Source organism: Amia ocellicauda, chromosome 5 (genome assembly GCF_036373705.1).
Source record: "Amia ocellicauda isolate fAmiCal2 chromosome 5, fAmiCal2.hap1, whole genome shotgun sequence".
Classification (NCBI taxonomy): Eukaryota; Metazoa; Chordata; class Actinopteri; order Amiiformes; family Amiidae; genus Amia; species Amia ocellicauda.
In genome coordinates, this window is record NC_089854.1 from 576,176 (window position 1) to 596,972 (window position 20,797).

At 51.7% G+C, this 20,797-nt stretch overlaps 2 protein-coding genes across 2 annotated transcripts; one reads left to right on the forward strand and one right to left on the reverse strand.

Moving 5' to 3' along the window:
• Positions 1 to 87: 87 nt before the first annotated feature.
• Positions 88 to 9,870, forward strand: arl8a (ADP-ribosylation factor-like 8A). The gene is made up of 7 exons (XM_066703067.1): positions 88 to 520; positions 2,771 to 2,851; positions 2,995 to 3,068; positions 3,305 to 3,398; positions 6,050 to 6,117; positions 6,235 to 6,305; positions 6,396 to 9,870. Exons 1-7 carry the CDS (start codon positions 398 to 400, stop codon positions 6,443 to 6,445), a joined length of 561 nt encoding a protein of 186 aa, XP_066559164.1. The 5' UTR covers positions 88 to 397; the 3' UTR covers positions 6,446 to 9,870.
• Positions 9,871 to 13,559: 3,689 nt separating this feature from the next.
• Positions 13,560 to 17,795, reverse strand: LOC136749109 (G-protein coupled receptor 37-like 1). Its single transcript, XM_066703068.1, has 2 exons — positions 16,657 to 17,795; positions 13,560 to 15,769 (listed from the first exon to the last, which is right to left on the reverse strand). The coding sequence occupies exons 1-2, from the start codon at positions 17,389 to 17,391 to the stop codon at positions 14,951 to 14,953; spliced, it is 1,554 nt and encodes a 517-aa protein (XP_066559165.1). The 5' UTR covers positions 17,392 to 17,795; the 3' UTR covers positions 13,560 to 14,950.
• Between the last annotated feature and the right edge of the window lie 3,002 nt (positions 17,796 to 20,797).

The following is a 20,797-nucleotide window of genomic DNA, read 5'->3' on the forward strand; positions in this document are numbered from 1 at the left end:
GAGCGCTGCTCCAGGGCTCCGGCGGGCCCTCTTTCCTCAGACGCGGCTGCTCAGGCATTGTCCCGGGCTGTGTGCACGAAGCGAAACCCCACCCATTGAGGAAGGGCCAGCCGAGGAAGAGCGACGGAGAGACGGAGGCTGACAGACGGACAGACAGGGCTGCTTGACACCGCACAGGCTGCATTCGCACCGCGCTGTCAGGAAGCAGCGAGCAGACGGACCGGAGCCGGCTCCACAGCGCTCCCACACAACCTCACACCCCGCGGCGGCTCTGCGCGGTCGGCAAGCGGCGGCGCCACAGCGAGAGAGAGGGAGAGAGGGAGCGCCTCCGACACGGCCCCACACACCGAGCTGACTGATCTCCTCACCGTCCCCGCCGTGTCCACCCGGTGCCGCCATGATCGCGCTGTTCAACAAGCTGCTGGACTGGTTCAAGGCGCTCTTCTGGAAGGAGGAGATGGAGCTGACGCTGGTGGGGCTGCAGTACTCGGGCAAGACCACCTTCGTCAACGTGATCGCGGTGAGACGGGGCGCCGGGCATCATCCCTCCCGTGTGTGTGCGTGTGTATCCCCGTGTTTTGTGTGGGGGGTGGGGGGGTAATTGGGATGCAACGGCCGTGCAAACTGGGGCGCCGGGGGTTGTTGTCACTGGCGGGCCCGGGTCCGCTGTTGTTCGCGGCCTGCTGGCAGTGTTGCAGAGCTGGGGGTGGGGGGACAGTGTCCTTGGTGTGCGCGAAGGGATGCTCCCCCCCATCAGAGAGAGCATCGCCGATCTGCAGAAAGCGCAAAGCAGGCTCTCCCACCCGTCACAGCACGGCCAGAAACGGAGTCGTCCGTGGGGGCTGCGGTGCGGGCACTGCCCCAGATACGCCCCCCCACCCCGACTGTGTACAGTCAGCCCCCCCCCCCCCCGTCTTCAATTAAGCATTGGTGTCAGGCCTGTGTCTGATATTAACTGGTCTCTGGTGCACGCCGGGCGGAGTGTGGGGACAATGCTGTGTTTTGTTGTCACATGATGCGGTTTCTCTGCCGGCCGGTGACCAGCTATGAAATCCCACGGGAGGCGTTTTAAGCCCCGATGGCAGCCCTGCTGGGCAGAAGGGGGCACAGAGTGCGGGCCTGCCGTGGAGGGGCTGTAATAAGAGGCAGTAGTAATGGTGCAGCCAGAGAGAGAGAGAGCGGCCTTGTTGTTCTGCCTCTCGGGGGAAGCTGACAGCCGGGCCCTCCAGCGCAGGAGGCGCCTGTCCCGGCCTCTGCGATAAACGGTCGTTAACTGTAGATGTGGATTTTACGGCGCTGCCGATGCTCCGTGTTTATGCATTTTTAATCAGTGACATCACTGCCTTGGTTCTCTCAGCCGCTCATCTGTATGTCTCTCTTAAGACTCGTTTTATGACCCGTCATGATGCAGCCTGAGCGCCGCACGCCGCAGACCCCTTCCCTGAGCAGGATCGATAGCACGGCGCTGTCCTGGCACTTCAGTGCGGGGCTCTGGACGCGCAGAGCTGTCGTGCAGACGTGTGTGCATCTTTGTGCGCATCTTTGTGCGCATGCACGGATATGATTGGCACCGATACAGACACTGCAAGACCGTCAGTCAGTATTGTGATTGACAGGTGGAAGATGCCAGTGTGGCGCCCGGGACTGGCGGGTTTCTTCTACTACAAACCCGTCGTCCTCGAATCGTCGAGGCCCCGGCTGTTCACAGTGGCAGGACTTGATGGTCTTGTTAATTAAGATTCAGTAAAATCGCAGCATTTCGTCACCGCTTCCCGTCCAAAGTGTGAACAGATCGCTGTTCCGGTGACAAATGAAGCGCCGTGGGAATGGAGCCGTTTTTAAATCCTGATTCCCTCACAAGATGCATATTAACCAGATGAGGGGGAGAGACCTAGTAGGGAGCCTCTGATGATCAATTATGCGTGGCTTCCACTACAATAGATCTTTGAAGAATAATGTCAATAAACAACTTATCAATTTTGAATAATAATTTTAATACATACTTTTGCACGGCTATGTTTTAAAGTTTCAGGAAAGCAGTCCTGGAGAGCCTGACCCGCTCTGCTGTGCGGCTCCTGTCGGGCCTGGGGGGACTGCACAAGTGTCAACGTAAATCTCTCATGCACAAGTATAGGAGTCTTATGGGGGGAGCAGGTCAATGATCAGAAACAGCAGCTAGCAGTAGGAGTGGTAACTGTAGTAGTAAGTGTAGTAGTAGCAGTTAGTTTAGTGGTAAGTGTAGTAGCAGTAGTATCGGCAGCCCCAGAGCCCCTCGATGTGGCCGTGAGGAGGTCAGCTCGCGGTCGCCTCCAGCCCCAGGTCCCTGGACACACACTCCACTGTTCTGCTCCCGAGTCATGCTCTCGGCCTGCGGGGCTCGCTGTGTGTCCTTCGTTAAGACTGTAGAGTAGTGCGTAACAGCACACTTTACTTCCCCTTTCTTTTCCCTGTTCTTTTCTGTGCAACAAATAGAAATGCAGAACCTGTCCCAGACCGAACTACACGTGTGTGCCAAGTGGTGCTCCGTGTGCAAGGGTCCTGGGGGTCCAGGTCACGGTGGCGGTAGAGTCACGCTGGGGCTGCGGGGGAGTCGTGGGCAGGGACAGATGTGGCTTAGTGTGGCGTCTCACTCAGGACTGAGCTCTTTATCTCACCATTTCTAAGTGCCGTATGTTCAGAGGGCTGGGAAAGTACATACAACTAATCTCACGCTGAACACAATGTTTTTATATAGTGCTGTTCCATGTGTCATCTCTCTCTTTCTCTCCAGTCGGGGCAGTTCAGTGAGGACATGATCCCCACCGTGGGCTTCAACATGAGGAAGATCACCAAAGGAAATGTCACTATTAAGGTGAGCTGCAGTGCGTGTGTGCGTCTCAGTGTGTGACAGTGTCTGTGGGGAGGTTGTGCAGTGAAGGGGTTGGGTGGCCAGACACAGAGGGAAGAGGGCAGTGCTGTGGATTGTGTGTCACTGACCTTGTACTCTCTGTCCAGCTGTGGGATATCGGCGGTCAGCCTCGATTCCGGAGTATGTGGGAACGCTACTGCCGTGGAGTCAGCGCCATCGTGTGAGTACTGCAACACTCTTACTAACACAGTGCAATCGTGTGAGTACCTATACCACACTTATTGTGAAGGGCGTTATATTAAAACCAACATTTGATTGAATTACATACTGACCTCACTGTGTAAAGCTCATATAGCTGTCCTGACACGGACCGCAGGGTACCTGTCCTGATTCTGACTGTATTGTACCACACTGACACTGACCACAGTGTGCCATCTCTCACCAATGTCTGTGCAGATACATGGTGGATGCAGCCGACCCTGAGAAGATCGAGGCCTCCAAGAATGAGCTCCACAACCTGCTGGACAAGCCGCAGCTGCAGGGCATCCCCGTGAGTAGCTACTGCACCTGTGCGGGGGTTAATGGAGTGAGGAGCTGCCCCCACGGGACTAAGGGGGTGGTTACATAAAAAGAACGTCTGCCGAAAGTCAAATGTTGTTAGAAATGACCTACACAATTTTTTATTAACCTTCATTTTACCAGGCAAGTTAATTGAGAACAAATTCTTAGTTACAATAACGGCCTAGCAGGAGGCAAACAGTGTCCCCGGTAAGGAATGGGTATTGGGATTAAATAAAGACGACCAACAAGACACAGTACACAACAAGAAACATTGTAACCGATCACATAAAGATACCACGAACCGACACCTGAAAACAGACAACAACCATAGCACAGCAAAACTACAGTAAACCGGCAGATCAAATGAAGCAATCGTAGGTTTCAGTCACTATGTTACTGACCGTGTCTTTAAAAGTAGCAATGGTCACTAAAGTAGATCACTGTATCATTCTTTGTAGTTCCAGGTTCATTTATAGGAGCAGGAAGTGCTGGAGTGGGTAAAAGCCGGCTCGGCCCAGATCACAGAGCTGCCTGGAGAGTTTGGCAGTTTATCCAGCATTGTTACTTGGACACTGGGAACCCTGGGTCTAATAACGGCTCTTGTGTGCGAGTGAATCCACTGTCTCGCCGCGGCGTGGGTTTGATCGACACCGCAGGTCCGTGCTCTGTAGAGTGCGTAATTTCTGGCACAATATTTGACTTTCGGCAGACGGAAAAGCATCGGCACTATCGATCAACCACCCGATGAAGTGATCGGCCTGCCCCCCCGTGCAATTCCCTGCGTCTCTGCGGGCCCCGAGCCCCCCTGTGGGCCAGTACCAGTTACAGAAGCTTCTCTCGGGATGTGTGTGGCGGTGGGGGGTAGACTGAATCAACTTGCCCCTCCCAACACACACTCACCAACTCACTTGTCCGGGATACAATCAATAGGTGGGAGAATCTGTGTCGGGGGGGGGGGGGGGGTCACAGATGGCACCACTTTTAGTTTTAGTGAAGTAATGGACCCCCTGAGGTGAAGAGGTGGGGCAAGGGTGAGGCCAAGCAGCTGTCCCCCCCCCCCCCCCCGCATCACCGGGCACGGGCTTCATGAGCTCAGCCTGGGGGAGGGGGGAGCGAAAGTGCAGTCTTAGTCCTGTAAGAGGAATGGACTGGACTTCTTGCTTTGAGTGCAAACTTAATAATAATAATAATAATAATATTATTATTCACTTCTTCACAGATCCCTTGTCCAGTACGACTTACAGTCAGACCTCAATCAATACAAGTGAAATCCAGTCCAGTGTTCATTTCGTCAACGTAAACCATGACGAAAAATATCTATCAACAGCCCATTGTCAGTGACGATAACGAGACGAAATACTGTGGAAAAAACGAAAACTTAAAAATAAATGCCTTTTATTTTAGTTGACTAAAATGTGATTAAACGAAAATGAAACGCAAGACTAGAAGACGTGAATGACTGCTCTATGCGGCAGCCGGGCAGGGAGCTGTTTCATGGTCCGATCAGGCATGCCCTGACTCAGTCATCGCGTTCACTTAGCGCAGCTTATCACAGGTCTGCCCAGATCTGCGCTGCTCCACCAATGGGATCAGTGGGATTCTGCAGCTCTGTGCAGAACCGTGGATATCTGCGCAACAGAATGCGACCTGATTGTACCCAAGCGTGTGTTTAGCTAAACGTTGAACGAGCTTGATGTGGTTTACTGTCTTGGGCTTAATGTGAAGTTGATACGGATTGTGTGAAGTTAAACGCCTGTTCTTTTGTATACAGGACTGGTAAGTGCAGGTCTTGTAATAAGTAAAGTTATGATGCAATTGGTTAGCTTATAAGTACAGTAAGCCAAGTGAAGCGCTTACAGCATGAAGCATAATTCACGCTTTAGGGCTTAACAATATGCTTATACTTTTAATATCACTTTAAACAGACAATCTTTTGTGTTTCAGCGGGGGACATGTTTGAAAATGAAATGCAAAAGTGCAAAATGCCAACATTTGTATATTGTCAGCAAATGTGCACACTGGAATATAACAATACAAATGGGAGGATTGTTGCATTTTTACCTAAATAACATGTGCATAACTGGAAAATGCAACTGTGGGATTACATAGATGTGAATAAAGTCCACTATATGCTGCCATACTGCTCTTGCAACTCGGTTCTTATTACACACATATTCATGAGAGACTTCAAACTTCAAAACACGTGAATCACAGTAATGTGACCGTGAAGTTTACAACTGCTGCTTGCGACTTGATTTCAAGAACATTTCAAATTAAGTCAATCAACATGTTTATGTTTTGCATCCATCCACTAACTGATGTAAACATCTGACATCAGACACAGTGCGTAATGGTGAAGAGAGAAAGACTAAAATAGCCGCCATAATGAAAAATGATACAGTCTAGAATTACAGATCAAAGCACAGTACAAATCACAAATGCACAGGAATCTCTACAGTTAATACAGGCCCTGCATCCCGGACTGTGAGCTGCTAATCGGTGTGCAGTCATAGTCAGTTGCTCAGGGGCCATCGACATACGCAACACGAGGACTAGCGCTGTAAGAGCAAGCTGTACAACGACAACTAGAGCTGGTAATAATATCATCATCATCGTTAATCGATTTCTACCCCCACGTAGGTCCTCGTTCTCGGCAACAAGAGGGACCTGCCCGGGGCCCTGGACGAGAAGGAGCTCATCGAGAGGATGTGAGTCAGTGTGCCCCCCCTGGTCCCAGAGTGTGAGCGTCTTCCAGCCCCTGACGACTCCCAGTCCCTTCTCCCTCCTCACCGTCTCTCTCTCTCTCTCTCTCTCTCTCATCGCAGGAGCCTCTCGGCTATCCAGGACAGAGAAATCTGCTGCTACTCCATCTCCTGCAAGGAAAAGGACAACATTGGTGAGAATCTCTCTCTCTCTCTCTCAGTTTGAAGGGTCATTGTCTCTCGGTGAGGCCCTGGTTTGATCTCCCTCCCTCTCTCTCTCTCAGATATCACACTACAGTGGCTGATCCAGCACTCCCGGACCAGGAGAAGCTGAGACTCCTGAGCCCCTCCCTGGCGACATCCCCCCCCCCCCCCCACCTCCCGGGTCTCTCCATCGTTTCCTCTGAAGCCCCCCGCCCCCCCCCGCCAGGCTCACCGGCCCAGTGCGTGTTGTGGTCCAACGGTCGTGAGCAACATTTGCACTGTTATCATTTTTTAAATATGATTTTAACTGGATGAAATCGATGCATTAATTGAAGATTTTTTTGTATTATTGTTTATGTGCTTTCCCTTTGTTTTGTTACTTCAAGAGCAACCAAACAACAACAACCACAAAATTGCCTGACAGTGTTTCAAAAACAAAAGAACAAGAAAATAAGTCCTCGGCCAAAGCCCCCCGCGGCCCCCGGCATGGAGCAAGAGAGAGCTGCGCACTGACTCTTAAATACAGATTTATAGAGAGCAATGCTCCGAGTCATTCTGCCACACAGGAGCTGGGGTGCGCTGCCGCCGCCGGACCCCCGGGCCGGCCGTGCGTGTGTGTTTGAGCTCTGCCGTTGACTCTAGGGAAGCCCCCCCCTGTTGAGAGTCCAGAGTGCCCCCCCGGAGGCTGTAATTCATACCCTCTGGTTCAGGGCCGAGCCGGCAGAGTCTAGGGATAGTAACATGGAGGGGATTGTCCTGTTGTGATTGGACAAGTGTCAGCCAATGAGAATGCTGTGTTTTCTGGTGGCGGAACTTTGGTGAGCTGATCAGGTGACAGATCTGGCCTATCGTGAAACTCGATATATATATATATATATATATATATATATATACACATATATATGTGTGCGTTATAATGTATTATTATTATGATGTTGAAGTCTGATATTTTGCATCTCATTTGGTCTGTTTGGTGCTTCTGCAGTCCTCAGTCGCGGTGTATAGAGAATATAAACCACTTAACTGCATGGATGTTTTACTGAAATAATAAAGGTAGACTATCTATACGTGTGTATATTTGTGTGTTTGTGTGTGTGTCTGTGTGTGTAATTATATATATATATATATATATATATATATATATATATATATATATATATATATATATATATATATATATATATATAATGTGTATACACACACATGCACATACTTGAGAGGGGGAGGGGGGTGCGTACAGACGTCTTATTCACATTTAATTGGATCTGGCCTGCATTGAGACCCCTGTGCTGGGCTGTGCGGGCTCAACACAAGACAGCGCTTTATTATCCTCATGAGGTTTTTGTACTAATTCTTCAATTAAATATCCGGCTGCATTTCTCCTTTAATTCCAAAGATTCATGAGCTGTTGAGAGACTTGCAGTGACGCCACCATAGCGCAGCCGTAAGCCCACAGTAACCCCACTGTCCCCTTGGAGTCTCTTGTTCAGGACAGGACTCCGCTTGAGCGCGTATTTATTTTACGACTGGCTTTGATGGATTGTTTGTGGATCCGGTCCCTCGCCCTCTGTCCATGGTTCTCCACAGGCAGCAGGGGGACACATTCACTAATGAGGTGAACCAGCTCAGCAGCTTAGAGTTCAGCCATGGTCCAGCGCTGAGAGAGAGGGGGCGGGGAGCTCGGTCGGGGGAGGGGTTAAAACATGCACGCACACGCACACACCATGAATATCTACTTATTATTTTCTCGAGACTTTGCGTTCAGCTCACAATTTCGAGACACGTGGATGTTTCTGTAAATAATGTCCTTTTGTATCGATGGCCTGTCCGGCGGACCGCTGTGCCCAGCCCTGTGGTATCTGTGTGGAACGCCCGGGCCGGGTGGGCGAGGGCAAGGCTGAGGGGGTCCGGTCAGGTTCTGGACACTACGCCTCCTGCCCTTGTGGGGGCAGCGTATTCGAATACCGTGACTTTTCCAAACGCTAAAACCAGCTGGGGGCACAGGTTGCTGCCAGTCTGTCTTTACTAAGCCTGTATATACAGATGAGCCCTGCAATGGTTTGTATGTTTACTAAACACAGCGACGCAGGTCTGTGTCCCCGAGAGGCCGAGCTCAGTTCGCCAGTCTGTCTAATGGCTGCTGTTAGTGTAGTGTGTGTAGTGGCTGCTCCGATCGTCGCTGCTGTCAGTCGTATGCGCTCACTCGCTCGCTCCCAGAATGCACTCCTGTCCCTCACCACCCTCGCTCTCCCTCTTCACCTCCCCGGGGGGGTGGGCACGGTGGGCGGGAGGTGGGCAGCGATCAGAGCGCAGCAAGAAAAATATACAATTGCTTTTTCATTGGGGGGTCCTTTATGATTGTTTTTGTTTGTTTCTCTGGGGAACACTTGCGATGGTCCAAGACTGGACATCCACAGACCCCGTCCGTAGTGAAGTCTCTGTTGCCTTTTTGTTTACATCACCTTAATTTTGCACTTTTTTGGGGTTGGGAGGGGTTTAAAGCATCTCTTTTGGTAATGTATGCAGAAAATATGTGGTCAGATTTGGTTGAATAGTTACCGAATAAGAGTTTATTACATCTCTCGGTGGTGTTATTATTATGTTAAATAATATGTACATTCTTTTAAAAATTCCTTTTAAAAAAAAAAAAATAATAATTTAAAAACTTTTTTTTTTTAATGGGCTTTCTTGAATAAAGTGACTTTAAACCAAATTCTTACAAAGACAGAGGCGCTGTGAGTGTTATTCAGAGCGGCTGGGTTTCAGTTTCTCTGACAGCGTCTCAACTCGTCAGGCCCGGGGCGGGGGGGGGAGGTTGCTCTCTTTAATCCAGTGGTGTTAGTGAGTGAGTGGGGGAGTTGAGAGGTGGACAGGAATGTGAAACCATCACAGGTCTCTGTCCTGACACTCTTGGGTGGGGGGGGGGGGGGGTTAGGTTTCTTGCATCCCTCACTAGCTGATTGGGAGAAGCTGGTGAGGGGCGGGGCCTTGACGACTGCAGCCCTAAAGGACCAGGAAGAGAATCGATGCCAGAGTCAGGCGTCCCCTCAGGGTGTCCCCTCAGGGCATCGCCTCTCGGGCCCGACCCCTGGACGACCTCTCCATCTTGTCAATCCTCTGTACGTTTGTGTGTCGATTAGTTTGGTCCGTCCCAGATGGTCTGCGTTGTCTGCAGAAGTCATGTGGGTTAGTGGCCGATGATTGAGATGCTCTACCTGTGACGCTTCCCCCCTCCCCTCCCCTCCCGTCGAGGTCAGAAGTCAAAGGTTAAAGGTCAAAGGTCTTGGTGGAACAGGTAGAGCTCATGATGAAATGCCCCCCCCAGCATGTTCTGGGCTGCACCCCACTTTGCCGGGCACAGCCTCTCTCTGGACTGCGCTTGAGTTTGTTTTCCTTTTTAATGTTTTCCTTTTTTAAATATGTACATGAATTAAAGTGACTGTTGTGCTCTGCAGGTGTTAATATTTTATTTAGCGATCTTATGGTTTCTTTTATCCTCATTTGAAGTAAAAAATTAACAAAAAAACACGACAAAAAAAAAAAAAACTACTAAAACTTAAATCGAATCTTTTTAAATTGTTAACATGACCAGAAAAACCACATTGAGTGTTTGTGTGATACATCTGTGAGGAGAGAAACGAGCGACAATTCGAGAGCTCATTAAACCAGTCTGTTTTAACTCGTTTATATTGTCCTGCCAGTGATAGATGTACTGTTGCTGTTGTTATCTTGAAATAATTAAAATGGTAAATAAACAATTTCCCACACAGAACGTTCTTGTGTTCATGTTCTTTTTTATTAGTCCTTATTGACACTCCGCCACCATGCACGCACACGCACACGCACACACTCACTCTCACACACTCACGCACACATAAGAAAGTGTTCAATCAAGAATAGGCCATTCGCCCCATCGTACTCGTATTTATGTAAAACATAAATAAATAAATAGTCAGAAACTGCTTCATTTCTCCAATAGGGAGACAACAGCGGCTCAAAGGAACAAAAATAGCTGTACAATAATAAATCTACCCCTGCAAGCGATGACACGGAATAAAGGATGACCAGCGATAGGCTGTTGTTCGTTGGGTTATTTAATCACGTTTAATAAAATGGCTACTGTTATTATTTTCCCATCAATAATACACAAGAACATCAGAAAGTGTCCAATCGAGAACAGGCCATTCACCCCATCATGCTCGTTTGGTGTCCATTAATAACTGAGTGATCAAGGATCCTATCCAGTCTGTTTTTGAATGTTCCCAAATTGTCTCTTTAGCCACATCGCTGGGGAGTTTGTTCAGATTGTGACGCCTCTCTGTGTGAAGAAGTGTCTCCTGTTTTCTGTCGAATGCCTTGAAGCCCAATTTCCATTTGTGTCCCCGGGTGTGTTTGTCCCTGCAGATCTGGAAAAGCTCCTCTGGTTTGATGTGGTCGATGCCTTTCGTGATTTTGAAGACTTGGATCAAGTCCCCACTTAGTCTCCTCTGTTCCAGGGTGAAAAGGTTCAGTTCCTCAGTCTCTCAGTAGGACATTCCCTTCAGACCTGGAATAAGTCTGGTTGCTCTCCTCTGAACTGCCTCTAGAGCAGCGATATCTTTCTTGAAGTGTGGAGCCCAGAACTGTCCACAGTATCCAGATGAGCTCTAAATAGTGCATTGTACAGTCTGAACATCACTGCCCTTGTTCTCAATTCTACACACACGCACTCACTCGCATACAGTCGGACACACACACACTCACTCATTCTCACACTCATTCACACACACTCACACACACTCTCACACTCACACTTCACACCGTTGCCCAATCGCCTCAAGTTACTGTTTTCAGCAGGCATTGCACCGGTACTCCACTGCTGTTCCCTCCTTGCCTGTGCTTCTGTGGCTGCTCCACTAGGGGGCAGCAGGCTCCCACAGGCCAGTGTGCTGCTGTGATGCGGTTTGTGTTCTGTTCGTCTGTTTGCCTCGTCTCTCTCTCTTCTCCTCCGAGGCGCACAATAGGGCCAGTGTGCCGGCCGGTCTGTGGGCACAGGAGAGGAATGGTAAACAGTACAGGAATTCATCGCAGGGGGTGGGGGGGTAGTCGACATGGCCGCCTCACGGGGCTGCGATGCGGGCGGGGGGCAGTCTCGGTCCTCTGGGCTTTAGAGAAAACGGACGAGACGGAGGTCGCCGGCTGTGCGGGGAGGCCTGGGACAGAGCAGACTGAGGGTGGAAGAGAGGGGCTGTTCACTTGCTTGCTTGTTTGTTTGTTTGTGCCAAGTGTGTGGCCCCAGTCCTTTCATGTTTAGATTAAATAAATACTTTTCTTTTCCCTCACTGACTTGCCACCCTGCTGTCTGTGCGGAGAGGGGAGGGTGAAGAGGCCGCTGGGTCATGCTGCCGTTTTATTTTCGTATCGCCCCCCTCAGTGTCTCTCTCTCCCAGCAGCTCTTGCTGGAGTATTGAGGCAGGAAGTGACCCCGAGGGTCAGACTGTCCTGTGTCCCCCTGCCCTGGCTTTGCCAGCTCAAGACAGTTGGCGTGATGGTGGTTTGATTCCTCCTGTGAGCCTCTGGTGAAGCAACATCCCAGCAATCAGCGAAAGGTCAGTATTCATGAGGGGGGGGGGTGTTTGGAGGTGTTCCCAGCCTCCTGTGCCAAGCGCTGAGAAAGGACCCTGACAGGGACAGCGCATAATGAGTTATATAAACAGAGGGGGGGTTGTTGCTGAAAGGATGTTTCAGTTTTCCCAGCGGACTGCGGCTCTGACTGGAGGAGTCCGACCGCACTGCACTGGGGGGGGGTGTTGTCTCCTTGGTGGCATGGCTGAGACACGGACTAGAACTTCCTGCCACTGCCAACCGCGGTGGGAGAGGGGGGCCGGCACTGAGATTGTGTCCCTCAGCCCCAGTTGTGTGCGGCTCGCATTCCTCCGGGGGCCCGGGGCTGCCGGATGGCCCTCGCCATGGCGACGCTGAGGCCAATCATCCTGCTCTGCTTCTTGTCCCCATCGCCCCCCGCCCCCTCGTCTCCCCCACCTCCGCCCCCTCCTCCCTCCCTTAACAAGACAAACATTGTCCCGGCGCTGGCAGCATCTCAGAGGCAACGCGCTGCTCTCTATTGGGCTGAACAGCAGGGCTGTGGGACACATCGCATTCACCTTCACTGTGCCCCCCGAGGGGCGTGCCGAGCTGCGCACACTAGGGCTGTGTTGTCTGAGACGCCCGGAGAAAGTAAAGGGGGGCCAGCACTGCAGCACCTGTGAGTGTGGGTGGGGTGACTGGAGTGACAGGACACAGAAACTGTCTTATGCCGCCCCCCCGCCAGGAAGCTGGCTGTGGTATCTGTGTTTAGTGTCGCACCTCAGCGTTGTGGAGTTTGCAGGCGTTTGCAAAAATCATTGTAATGAAAACTGGGGCGTTAAAGACAGAAACCAGCAAGAAAAGAAAGAAACGTGAAGAATAACAGATGAATTAAGAGAAAACTCAGGAAAGTTGGACACTAACTGGAGAAACAGCCCCCAGCGGGAGCTAGAGGAGCAGAGCAGGGCAGCTGGGGTGGGGCGAGGCGTCGCACCCACAGGCAGTGTCAGCTGCGTTGTCCCACGGTTGCCTGACTGTCTGAGCTCAGCAGCATCCTTCAATCACTGAGCCCCCCCGAGGGGAGGAGTGTGTGTGGGGGGGCTCTGTCAGGGTCTTTCATCTTTCTCCTTCCCAGTCCTCCCTCTGGGGTGAGAGAAACTCAACTAGCACAAGAGCTGGGAAAGAAATAAATGGGGGTGGGAAAAAAAATGAAAGAAAGAAAAAGGGAAAGAAACTGCTCCCCCCGCCTTGTGAAGCTGGCAAACAAGACTGGCTCAGGAAGTCAGCGCTCCACAAAGCCCCGTCCCCTCTCCCAGGCCCCAGCTGACACCGTGGTGCTGCACCGGTATTACTGACTACCATCAGCTGGAGCAGCCCCCCCGCCCTGCCGGTGAGAGTTGCAGAACGCAGGTGGGCCGGGGAGCAGTGCGACTCGAGGGCAGCTGAAATGCATCGGCCGTTTCCACAGACGCCGACGGATCTGGCTGGGCTGCGAAGCGCTGAACTGGGTGACGGCCGGGCACAGAGTTTAACATTACACAACGCACTGGTGGGCTGCGCGCTTGTGCTCCTCGCTTGCTGGAAACGGCTGAATGGAGGGGGCAACACAATCACTTTGTTTGTCTGGTGGTTTCCTTGTTTTTGAGGTTGCTGATGTGGAGAGAAAGAGCAACAGAGACTTTTGGGTTTTACAAATCACTTTATTAAACCAAAAACATGAAATCGACTCTCTTTACAGCAGAAGATAACTATTACGAATAAGAAGCACCACTGCCTCACTCTGGCCTTCGAGAGCATCTGAGCAGTGGCACGGCACTCGGATCACAGTGGAGGCACTGCCTGACCATCACAAAATGAGAGAGAGAGACAGGCAGAGAGAGAGAGTGGGACTGGGAAAGAGAAAGAGAACTGGGAGAGGGAGAGAAAGAGAGGAACTGGGAGAGGGGAGGTGATGCCTGATAATGACTTTCCGAGCTCCACAGCCAAGTATTGTGCCTAACCTCCCCCTCGTTCTCAGTGTTGTGTTGGGGGGTTCACTCACGCTGAATTGAACTCTCTCTCTCTTCCCCAGGAACAAAAGCAAGCACTCCATCGCCATGGTGACGAGCTCCCCAAAGAGGAGGAGAGACAAACAACAAGAAAGAGAAAACCGAAGAAAAGAAGGGGCCCCGGCCGGACTCGGCTCGAAGCGCAGACTTGGATTTCAGAGAGTGCAGGTAGCCTAGCAACCCCCTCCCGTCACAGGGGAATTGACATGCAGGGAGACGGACGGGACGGGGGGGGAGCGGGGGGGGGGGATACAATGGCGGCCTTGTGAGCGCAGATCCCCCCCACTGCGGCCGCGGCTCTGTGGGGGTGCGAGTGCCGAGATGCTGCACTGCAGCCAGGGGCAGGAATATAGCGATGATAATGATAGAGGAGGAAGAGGACGTTTCTTGACCCCCCCGATCCGATCTTGGGACACAGAGACAGGGGAGCAGTGGGAGCAGCAAGAGCGCTTACAACCGCTTTACTGGAAAACAGGTCTACACAAACGACATGACTGTTTTCCTCCATGTTCGGGAGCGAAGCGGAGAGACGGAGACTCTGCTCTACTGTTAAGTGGTCAAACATATTTACAACAACGTTATTGTTCTCAGTTCACAAAACAGAATTGCGCCCCCCCCCACATCTGCAGTGACATCGTGTCCCCCCAAACTCCACATGCTGGACATCAACACACAAACACTAATGACAAAATGGGTTACATTGGCTAAACTCTAATCTACGTCCTTCTTAGTCAAGAGAAAGACATTACAAGCACAGTAAAGCAACATATCTGTCACGATTGTCCATAAAAAACAGTCCGGTGGGGGTCCAGAGCAGGTCGGGGGTCCATGCTGGACAGACACTGGCCTGGGGGGGTGTCAGTCGGCAGGTGGGTCGATAGGCCCTCACCCCCCCATTCCCCTGGCTCTGCGGTGACACTGAAGCATGTCCGGGTGTTCAGCGCTTACTCCCTACTGGGGGTTGTGTCCCGAATGGGGGGCTGGGGGTCTAATGGGGCGTGCCGAGGGGGTGGGGGGGTGCTCTAGCAGGGCGTGCCGAGGGCCAGGATGGAGGTGCCGTCCTTGGGCTTGTCGAAGAACATGGAGGAGGACACCTCGCTGCTCTTCAGCTTGCCGGTGCCGGTGGCACTGCCGGGGGGCCCGTCCACGCCGCACTCCTCGCAGCAGCAGCAGCAGCAGTCCATGAAGGCCTGGCCCAGCGCCTTGCACAGGCACAGCAGCAGCACCGGTGTCACCGATGACTTGAAGAACAGGAAGAACTGGTTGATGAGGAAGAGCAGCGCGGCGGTGGGCGCCGACACCTCTGCTGAGAGGTAGGCCAGGGCGATGCTGCAAACATTCTCAGGCAGAGCGCACACGCCATACACCACCGCCAGCGCAACCACCGTGCCGTTCAGCTGCCCATCTGCCTGCTCGTGCTTCCGGGGCGAGCCGCGGGCCTCTGGCTTCTTGCCCACATTGCTGATGCGCCGTGTAATGAGCTGGCAGGTGAGCGTGAACAGCACGGGCAGGCAGAAATAGCAGCCGAAGTACCACCACATGCGGGCATCGTGGTAGGTGAGCACCAGGGAGTACACGGACTCGGGCAGGCTGGCCGCCGGCTTCATGGCGCAGGCGTCCACCAGGGCGCCGGTCAATGGCGAGGTGTCCTGGTCCAGCTGCCACAGCAGAAGCTCGGGCACCGCCAGGATCATGGAGCCCACCCAGATCACTGCCAGCTTGGCCAGAATGGACTGGCACTGCTCCACGGGCCGCGACTTGGGCTGGGTGGTGGTGGCGGCGTGGAAGCGGTCGATGCCCAGAGCGCACAGGCTGAAGGTGGTCACGCCCAGGGAGGTCACCTGCAAACACAGCATAGCATGTAACATACAGCACAGCACAGCACAGCACAGCACAGCGAGGACATGCAGGCTTCAGTAAGGAGGTGATAAGGTCATTCTGCCCCTCAGAGCTTTAGGATTTTGAACCGATCACATCTTCTCCATCTCCAGGTGTGAGACCAAGACTGGGTTCTGTGCAGGATAACGCTTTCTCATTCTCACACGTGTTATTATCCACAACTGTCCATCTGTCTGTCTGTCACCCACAGGGGACCCTTTTCCCTGGGGTCCCACTGAGACGCCACCTGACCCACCGCCCCACACCACCCTGCCCTGAGCCGCGGCGCTGCAGCCCTGCAGACAGTGGGGCCGGGAGCTCATCTGCATGACAATCGACCAGACTCGGCGGTGGTGGGTGGGGGAGGTCGGGGCGCTGGCTGAAACAGGGCAGAGCTCACAGCATCCCAGCTGCTTGCCACCATTTCCAGATGTTTATGTCTCATTATTGACATTGTTTTTTACTATTCTCCAGCTACTAGAGTCTCCCTCCCTGCCTGGCCCTGTGGGAACAGTGCTCTCTACCCCCACAAGTGTAACTTATACTTACACACTGTGTTTATGATGTGTCTATCTGTCTGTCTATCTCTGCACCACACTGCTATTCAAAGACAACCAAATAGATGTCCCACACTGGGAGAATAAACACAAAACAACAGTACGGAGGAAATCTACAGCTGGGCTTTGAACAACCATTGCAGTGGATTGTTGTAGATATTGGCATCTGATCTATCCATCCACAGATCTAGTACTATTAATCCGGGGCGAGCAGGACGGCACAGTGGAGCGGGAGGAGGAGAGGATGAGAGAAGGACAGCGGGAGAAGGGGAGAAGGAGAGAAGCAGCCTCACCTCTAGGTAGGGCACCACCTTGCAGGACAGGTCCCCCAGCAGCCTCCTCTTGGTGATCTCATGGAAGATGACAACCGGCAGGCAGAAGAACAGCACCAGGAAGTCCCAGAAGGCCAGGCTGGCCAGGATGCAGTTCCAGGCGCTCTTCATGTAGTAGTTGTGCCAGACAACACACATGACGGCCAGGTTGCCCACGATGCCCACGGCGAACACCACCAGCGACAGGAACATGACGGCGTAGGCGCTGTAGGAGCCGTCGGTCACAGGGTACAGCGGGTTGTGCAGGCGGGTCGTGCCCTTCTCGCTGCCGTTGCGGGGGCCGTCCAGAGGGGCCCCAGCGCTGACCGTGTCCGGGGATGTCCCCTCGGCCTGGGTGCCATTGGGCTGCGTGGCACGGGGGGTGGTGAAGTAGTCGTTGGGGTCGAAGGGTCGTGGGTAGCGATGGCTGAAGGGCGGGGGCTGGGGGGGCGCTTTCCTGGACGCACCATCCTTCGCCCCCCGGGGGACCCTGCGTCCCACGGCCCGGCGCCCCGCGTCTGGCTGGATGGGACCCCCATCCCACTTCTCCAAACCCTCCGTAGAGAAGGCATCCGGGCCCTCTCCTGCCTCTGCCCTGGCCGGGGGCAAGGCTGCCACCCCCAGCTCCTCTCCTTCCCCGCCGGTCTGGGGCGGCTGCCTGGACTCTGCCAGCTGAGTCCTCAAAAGCAGCAGCAGCAGAGTGACGCTGGGAAGCATTGCCCTCTCTCTTTCTCTGTCTGTGTGTGTGTGTGTATTCACTCCCTCTCTCCGCTCTCTCTGTATCTCCCTTTCTCTCACTCTCTCTCTCTCTCTCTCCCTCTCTTGTTCCTCGTTCCTTGTCCCCTGTCGCCCGTCCCTCTGCGATGGATGTGAAGTCTCTCCACGGATGTGACCAGGTTTTGTTTTGCTGTTTCTCTTCTTTAAGACGAGGAACTCGGATGCATCGGATTAAACGGTGGTTGAGATTTCTGTGTGTGTTCAGTGGCCGTGTGAAGACGCTGGTCCGGGGGGAGCTGCTGTGTAGCCGAGGCGCTGGGCTGAGCCGGGCTGGACCTGTACCGGATCTGTGCTTCTGGAGCCGGAGCCGACAGTGCACTGCTGGACCCCACACAGAGGACTGGCTGCTCTCTTGGGAAAGGGGGAGGAAAATAAGAGCGAAGAATGGAGCCTGCCAAGTCCCCCCCACTCCACCCCCCTCGAGAAAAGAAAGAAAGAAAAAGAATGAAAGAAAGAAAAAAGTTAAAAAATGTTCAATGCCACCTGGTGGACAGAAAGGCCAACAGCACCTCAGAGAGTTTGTGTGAATGTGAGTATATATGTGTGTGTGTGTGCAATTATTATGTGTGTTTATGTCTGTTTGTGTGTATGAATTCAGTAACTATACTGTGAGACTGACCCCTGACCTCTGACCTCTGACCTGTGTGCGTTGCCTTTAGGGACCCTGGCCAGGCGGCTTCTGGTGTTGAGCTGTGCAGGTACTGACAGCACTGTGAACCCCCGTCACTCACACACTGTACACACACACACACACACTCACAATATACACACACTGTACACACACAAACACTCACTGTACAAACACACACACACTCATTGTACAGACACACACACACTGTACACACTGTACAGATGCACACACTGTACACACACACACACACACACACACACACACACACACACACACACACTCACACTCACAATATACACACACTGTACACACACAAACACTCACTGTACAGACACACACACACTGTACACACTGTACAGATGCACACACTGTACACACACACACACACACACACACACACACACACACACACACACTCACACTCACAATATACACACACTGTACACACACAAACACTCACTGTACAGACACACACACTGTACACACTGTACAGATGCACACACACTGTACACACACACACACACACACACACACACACTCACAATATACACACACTGTACACACACAAACACTCACTGTACAGACACACACACACTCATTGTACAGACACACACACACTGTACACACTGTACAGATGCACACACTGTACACACACACACACACGCACACAAACACAAACACTCACTGTACAGACACCCACACACTGTACACACACACACACACACACACTGTACACACACACACAAGCAAACACTAACCGTACAGACTGTTGGTTTGTTGTCGGATTGAAAAGGCTTGGATCAGTGCCTGACGATGAGGCGACTGCAGTTCCCAAGCAGAGTCACACGGGGGCGGAAGAGGACAGATCAACACTCCCTGCGCCGCCTGTTTACTCATCTGGCAACACTTCTGTGTGACGTGACATCATTGTAATAATTAATTAAACTCCAAACACTGTGGAGCCACTGGGTCAGCTTTAACTTGGGTTTATTCGTTTAAAAAACATATATATACAGGGGGGTGACAAATTAGAGGAAAAACCTGAATAAATGAGTAGAGAAACATAACGAATGCAGACGCCTCCAAACAGGTGTACTGCATGATACAATTAACCCTAAAAGTGCCAACGGATTTTTTCTAAACCCCAAGGGTTAAAAAATGTCAGAACTCTGATTTTTTTGCACTTTGTCAAGAAACTAGTTACCAACAAAAACATTTTTGTATTAATGTGGAGGACTGAAAAATATTCTCTTGTCTGTCCATTTTGATGACTAGGAAAAAAACAATACAGCCTACAGGACCTTTACAATCGAAGCTCTAACTTTGGAATGCTTTGGGCTGTCATCTAGATTCCAACTGAATATGAAAGATGAGACTCTCATCTTGGTTTAGGTTTAAATTTTTATTTATACACTACATGGCCAAAAGTATGTGGACACCCTTTCTAATTTGTGTATTTGGCTATTTCAGCCACAGCTATTGCTGATAGGTGTATAAAATCAAGCACTTAGTCATCCAGTCTCCTCAGACAAACATTGGCAGTAGAATGGGTCTTACTGAAGAGCTCAGTGACTTTCAACATGGCACCGTCATAGGATGCCACCTTTCCAGCAAGTCAGTTCATCAAATGTCTGCCCTGCTAGAGCTGCCCCGGTCAATATGTAAGTGCTGTTATTGTGAAGTGGAAATGTTTAGGAGCAACAACAGTTCAGCCACGAAGTGGAGCCACACAAGCTCACAGATCGGGACCGCCGAGTGCTGAAGTGCGCATTGTTGCAACAATCACTACTGAGTTCCAAACTGCCTCTGGAAGCAACGTCAGCACAAGAACTGTTAGTCGGGATCTTCATGAAATGGGTTTCCATGGCCAAACAGCCGCACCTAAGATCTAAGATCTTAAGATCTTAAGTCTAAGATCACCAGCGTCGGCTGGAAAGCTCGCTGCCATTGGACCCATTGGGGAAGGCCATTTCCTGTTTTAGCATGACAATACCCCCGCGCACAAAGCAGGTCCATATAGAAATGGTTTGCCAAGATCAGTGAGGAAGGACTTGGCTGGCCTGCACAGAGCCCTGCCCTCAACCCCATTGAACACCTTTGGGATGCAATGACGACTGTGAGCCAGGCCTGATCGCACAACATCATTGGCCAACCTCACTAATGCTCTTGTGGCTGAATGAAGCAAATCCCTGCAGCAATGTTTCAACATCTAGTGGAAAGCCTTTTAGTGGAAGAGTGGAGGCTGTTATAGCAGCAAAGGGGGACAAACTCTATATTAATGACCATGATTTTGGAATGAGATGTTCGACAGCAGGTGTCAACATACTATTGGCCATGTAGTGTATTTCAGAGTTATTGTGGCAAAATATGGGTACAACTGTATGCCGGCAGAATGGAGGCCTGTGGATTAAATAGAAATCAAAGCTCCAATTAGCCTTTTGCTACTTGCAGGCATGAGCAAAAACAACCATGAGCCCATTTACACCCTGTGGTCTGAGACAGATGAGAGAGTCCAACACTCAGCAAAACCCCAAATGAGGGAATATCTTTTGGAAGAATGGTGTTCATCCCTCCAGTAGAGTCCAGAGACTCGTAGAAGCTTGTGGTGCCCAACACCTCACTGAGACACTGTATGTGGGTTTTTCCTTTAATTTGTCACCCATCTGTGTATACCATGCACACACACACTCACCCTGCCCCTCCCACCTGTCCCAC

Bases quoted from the DNA above. Each gene is read 5' to 3' on its own strand.
- arl8a (XM_066703067.1), top strand. From the start codon at position 398: ATGATCGCGCTGTTCAACAAGCTGCTGGACTGGTTCAAGGCGCTCTTC. The intron at 3,399-6,049 runs GTGAGTAGCTAC...ACCCCCACGTAG, and splicing joins CGCAGCTGCAGGGCATCCCC to GTCCTCGTTCTCGGCAACAA. The intron at 6,118-6,234 runs GTGAGTCAGTGT...CTCTCATCGCAG, and splicing joins AAGGAGCTCATCGAGAGGAT to GAGCCTCTCGGCTATCCAGG.
- LOC136749109 (XM_066703068.1), bottom strand. From the start codon at position 17,391: ATGCTTCCCAGCGTCACTCTGCTGCTGCTGCTTTTGAGGACTCAGCTG. The intron at 15,770-16,656 runs GTGAGGCTGCTT...CTGTGTTTGCAG, and splicing joins AGGTGGTGCCCTACCTAGAG to GTGACCTCCCTGGGCGTGAC.